Source organism: Oxyura jamaicensis (assembly GCF_011077185.1).
Source record: "Oxyura jamaicensis isolate SHBP4307 breed ruddy duck chromosome 4 unlocalized genomic scaffold, BPBGC_Ojam_1.0 oxy4_random_OJ101953, whole genome shotgun sequence".
NCBI classification, from domain to species: Eukaryota; Metazoa; Chordata; class Aves; order Anseriformes; family Anatidae; genus Oxyura; species Oxyura jamaicensis.
Genome location: NW_023303883.1, coordinates 1 through 3,118, shown reverse-complemented (window position 1 = coordinate 3,118; position 3,118 = coordinate 1). Strand labels below are relative to the sequence as shown.

The 3,118-nt window shown below is 72.2% G+C and overlaps 1 protein-coding gene across 1 annotated transcript; it reads right to left on the bottom strand.

Moving 5' to 3' along the window:
• Nucleotides 1-4: 4 nt before the first annotated feature.
• Nucleotides 5-2,680, bottom strand: LOC118157250 (rhotekin-like; the record flags this gene model as incomplete). Its single annotated transcript, XM_035311509.1, has 10 exons — nt 2,343-2,680; nt 2,201-2,262; nt 2,032-2,085; nt 1,847-1,964; nt 1,398-1,619; nt 1,234-1,328; nt 861-967; nt 486-617; nt 253-418; nt 5-175 (listed from the first exon to the last, which is right to left on the bottom strand). Coding segments are annotated over exons 1-10 (1,438 nt in total), but the record flags the coding sequence as incomplete, so codon positions are not given.
• Nucleotides 2,681-3,118: the final 438 nt, after the last annotated feature.

The window sequence follows — 3,118 nt, the reverse complement described above, 5'->3', positions numbered from 1 at the left end:
GAGGATGAGGAGGAGGATGAGGAGGAGGATGAGGAGGAGGATGAGGAAGCCGCGCGCCAGCCGCACTCACCCATCTCGTGGTACAGCGAGCCCTGCCGTGGCAGCGGGGCGGGCGGCCGGCGCGGCGGCGGCACCTCGATGCGCATCAGCTCGTCGCAGCACTGCTTCCACTGGCCTGCGGGGAGCGGAGGAGAGGGGGGCGGACTCAGCGCGCCGCGGGGCGGGGGTCCTCGTCCCCGTCCCCGCACGCACTCATGTCATAGAAGTGCTGCCAGAAGGCCTCCATCCAGCGCTGCGTCTCGGCGCGGCTCTCGGCCAGCAGCGTGTGGGTCACCTCCTCGGCCCCGTAGCGGTTGGTGACCGACATGCTGTGCAGCTTCCCGCGCGCCTCCTGCTCCGTGGCGCGGATCCGGGTCTCCTGCGGGGCACTCTGCGCTCAGCCCGTGTCCCCCGGCCCCCCGCCCCCCCCCCAGCCCGGCCCCTACCTTATTGATGGCAATGGTGAGCGCCGGCTCCACGCCGGCCTCAGCCTCCTGCGGGCGCCGGTAGCAGAGGAGGTTGGTGCCACGCAGGACGCAGAACAGCCGAGCCCAGCCCTGCGGCTCCCCCGACGCCTGCTGCCGTGGGACAGGGCTGCTCAGCGCCCACAGCCCGGCCCCGGGGGGGGAGCAGCCCCCTCCCCTGTGCAGGGATCCCCGCTCCCCATCCCCACCACAGTGCGTGGCCTAACGGCAGGGGTGGCTGACACCTGGCAGGCTGCTGGCGCTGCCTGTCCCCTGGCCACCCTGCCCCAGCACAGCCTGTCCTGTCCCTGCTGCGCCCCCGTCCCCGTCCCGTCCCCGTCCCCTCCCCGTGCTCACCTGCACCTTGAGGAAGCCGCACATCATCTGGGCGGCCATGCAGCGGGGCTGGGCGGCCAGGCGGCAGCACATGCTGCCGTACAGCGGCAGCCAGAAGGAGCTCTCCTCTGGGGGGAGCAGAGCACTCACAGGGGGGCCCTAGGGCAGGGCCCCCCTGGCTCCCCCCTGCCCAGCCCCAGCTCTCCCCAGAGCTGCCCACGTCCCGGTGCTGCCCCCTCACCTTGCCAGGCCCCCAGCCCCAACAACCCCCTCTCTCCCCATCCAGCCGGGACCCCGCAGCTTCTCCCCCGCCCCATCACACCCCAGCCCCCCCGCCCACCCCCAGGCCCCCAGCCCCATCCCTGGCTGGGGATCCGCACGGTGCCGCGCTCACCATTGCAGGCGATGGCGAGGTCGTGGGTGCGGAAACCGTCCTGCACCTCGGCCAGAGACAGCACCGCGTGCGCCAGCAGGTGATACTTGGGGCCCCTGGGGGAGCCGAGAGTGAGGGGCAGGCAGGTGGTGAGGGGGGGCTTACGGGGGGGGTCAGGTACTCACGGCACGCTGGGGGCCGGCAGCAGCAGGGGGCCGCTGCCACCGTTACCGCCGGGGCTGCCGGGGCTCCCGTCCATGGCGGTGCGCAGCCGGCGGCCCGAGGAGCGGCCCAGGGAGCTGCTGAGCTTGCTGGCCAGCTTCTTGGGTGCGCTGCCCGGCGCCTCCTCCTCCAGCCCCGCGCTGTACAGCTCCACCTTCAGCTCGAAGTCCGGCCCGGCCTCCGTGCTGGGGGCACGGCTCAGCGGGCGCACGCAGCCCCCGGCCCCCGCCCTCCCCGCTGCCAGGGGGGCACTGCCGGGGAGCCCCCAGGGACGTGGGGATGCAGGGACACGGGGACGCGGGGACGTGGGGAAATGGGGACGCGGGGACAGGCGGGGATCTGTGGGTTGCAGGGACGCGGGGGGACGTGGGGACATGCGGGGACGCGGGGACCTGCCCGGCGCGGCGCGCACAAGAGGACGGCGTTCTCAAAGCAGATGTCGGTGAGGGTCCGGTCCACCAGCACCATCTCGGTGTCGTAGATCTCCACCCCGATCTGGAGGAGGCAGAAGACGGCGCAGCGGTGCAGCTCTGCGCCGGGGGCGGGGGTCAGGCCAGCGTGGGGCTGGGGGCCGCGCTGCCACCCCCCCCCACTCACCTCCCTTGTTCCTGAAGTACTCCGTGTCCTTCCACATCAGCGGGATGCGCAGGTCTGCGGGGTGGGGGGGAGCGTTGGTGAGACCCCCGGGACCCCGTCCTCACCCCAGGGGCCGGTGCAGGACCCCCAGCACAACCCTGGCCCCGCAGGGCTTTTGGGGACCCCATACCTGAGATGCAGACCCTGCCCCGGCAAGGCAGGCGGTCGTCCGTGGGGCCAGCATCTGAGGGGCTGCGGGAGGAAGCGCAGAGCCGTGACCGCTGCCCGGGGGCCCCCACCTCCCGCCTGCCCCCCCGCCGCGGGGTCCTCACCGCCTGGCCACGCGCTGCATCACCTGCACCTCCTTCATGCGCTGCAGCTCCGACATGTAGGCCAGGATGCGGCTGTTGCACACCAGGAGGCTCTTGGTGGCCTCCAGCGCCTGCTCCCGCTGCGTGCAGGCAGCCAGCAGCTTGCAGGCCCCCTCCCGCATCCGGATCTCGTGGTCAATCTTCTTCTGGATGTCCGTGTCCTGTGGGATGGGCAGTGTGGGAGCGCAGGACCCAGTGGGGGGGGTCCCGGGTCCCTCCCTCGCCCACTGCTGCAGACCCCGGCAGGTCCCCCCGGGAAGGGGCAGCCACATTCACAGGGAGGGGACAGCAGCCCCTGCGTGGCCCCGTTCCCCCCAGCACAACAGTGCCCGGGGCCAACCCTCCCGCCCCAAGCTAGCCCCTGCAGCACCAGCAGACGCGTCCCCTGACCCCCCGGGCACAGAGCCACCATCCCAGCCCAGGCCCCTGGGGAACCACGTGCCCCAAGGACGTGTCGCGTGCCCCACAGAGCGCCACGCGCCCTGCGGATACATCACAAACCCCGCGGGAGAGCCAAAAACCCCACAAGCACTTCACGAACCCCACGGGCATGCCACATGCCCCACGGGTATGTCATCCACCCCACGGCTGTTTCACACGCCCCACGGACACGTCGCAGAGCGCACAGTTACATCGCGTGCCCCACAGCTGTGCCACACTCCCCACGGGCCCAGCATGCATCCCACAGACGAGCCACGTGCCCCACAGACACCCCACAGGGGAGCCGGATACCCACA